Raw genomic sequence first — 1296 nt, forward strand, 5'->3', positions numbered from 1 at the left:
TATATATATATATATATATATATATATATATATATATATATATATATATATATATATATATATATATATATATATATATATATGTGTGTGTGTGTGTGTGCGTGTGTGTGTGTGTGTGTATGTACATTTTGTTTAGAATATTATAAAAAAAATGTTATAAAAAAAGAATTGGTTGACAAAACATATTTTGTCTTTTTCAGTTATTGTGCTCTGTGCGCGTTTTTTAATAATTTAACATATTTATATTGTTCTGTTTGTTTATAGAGATACGTATTTAAGGTAGCCTATATACAAAGCTTACCGGTGTCTTCTAGCCTTGTATGTCCGAGCGCGCCGCTGTGTCCCCTTTGCTGGTATGGCAGGTAAGTCCCAGGATGATGAGCACTCACAGGAGCGTGATAATGTGGGTAGCCCAGAGAGCGGCCGTACTGAGATGTTCCCGCCGGGAAGGGCCCCTCGTGCTGTGAATGGCCCCCAACTGCGTGAAGGCCGTGGACCGGGTAATGGTTGTGCGCTAGGCCAGAGGTGGGTTGCTGGTGTCCGGGGTAACCGTGGCCGCTGAACTCTAAAAACGCCGACTTTGAAGGGTCAGCTGAGACTAATGCGTCCGATATAGAGCTCATAGTCATCGCTGATGTGAGGGGCACTTATACGGTCCTCCAAACGGTAATCATTATACAACGACCAACCAACGCTCAAATATTTTGCAGAACTTCATGAGACGAAACGATCTTGAAGGAAAAGGGAGGTGGGTGGAGAACAGTGGATTTAAGTCGGTCTGTCTTCCGCTACATCCAAGCTGAAGGCTTTAATAACCTTCTGTGTTGAAAAGCCATTTAGTCCACACCACAGTTTTAATGTCATGCAATTAAAAGTTAAAGCAAAACAATCAGCGGCAGGCAGCCAGAAAGCGATCTCCTCACAATCCTGTTTAAGTTTCTTTTGGTTTGTAAGAAAAAAAAAAAAGTCAAAGTTAACTACACAGACGTTCGCTTCGTCCGGTGTTGTAAACAGGACTGACGAGGCGCAGAGGATTTGCGCGTGTGATCCTCATGTTCATCTCAGCCCACTGTTCACCACACAAACACACACACACACACACACAAACACAAGCATAGCCTACACGCTGAAATATGCGCTGTGCTGATTGGTTGCAGCACCTTACTAGAGCGAACAAATCAAAAGCAGCACAGGCGCGACGGGATGTGGCTCACTGAGCCTGAGACTGAACGGACTCAAGGAAAGGATGATTGTCGGCTGAATTAAATACTGGTTAGGGTGCAATAGAAATATCTT

General features: G+C 42.7%; 1 protein-coding gene across 1 annotated transcript in view; it reads right to left on the minus strand.

The window, feature by feature from the left end:
* The window catches only part of LOC107102345 (homeobox protein Dlx4a-like), a 14360-nt gene extending 13302 nt beyond the window's left edge, over nucleotides 1-1058 (minus strand). Inside the window, exon 1 of the mRNA XM_015401605.1 lies at nucleotides 302-1058. Within this exon, the coding sequence (XP_015257091.1) occupies nucleotides 302-629 (328 nt within the window). The 5' untranslated portion in view covers nucleotides 630-1058. The remainder of the gene's footprint in view (nucleotides 1-301) is intronic.
* Between the last annotated feature and the right edge of the window lie 238 nt (nucleotides 1059-1296).

Source organism: Cyprinodon variegatus, unplaced genomic scaffold (assembly GCF_000732505.1).
Source record: "Cyprinodon variegatus isolate N-32 unplaced genomic scaffold, C_variegatus-1.0 Scaffold1237, whole genome shotgun sequence".
NCBI classification, from domain to species: domain Eukaryota; kingdom Metazoa; phylum Chordata; class Actinopteri; order Cyprinodontiformes; family Cyprinodontidae; genus Cyprinodon; species Cyprinodon variegatus.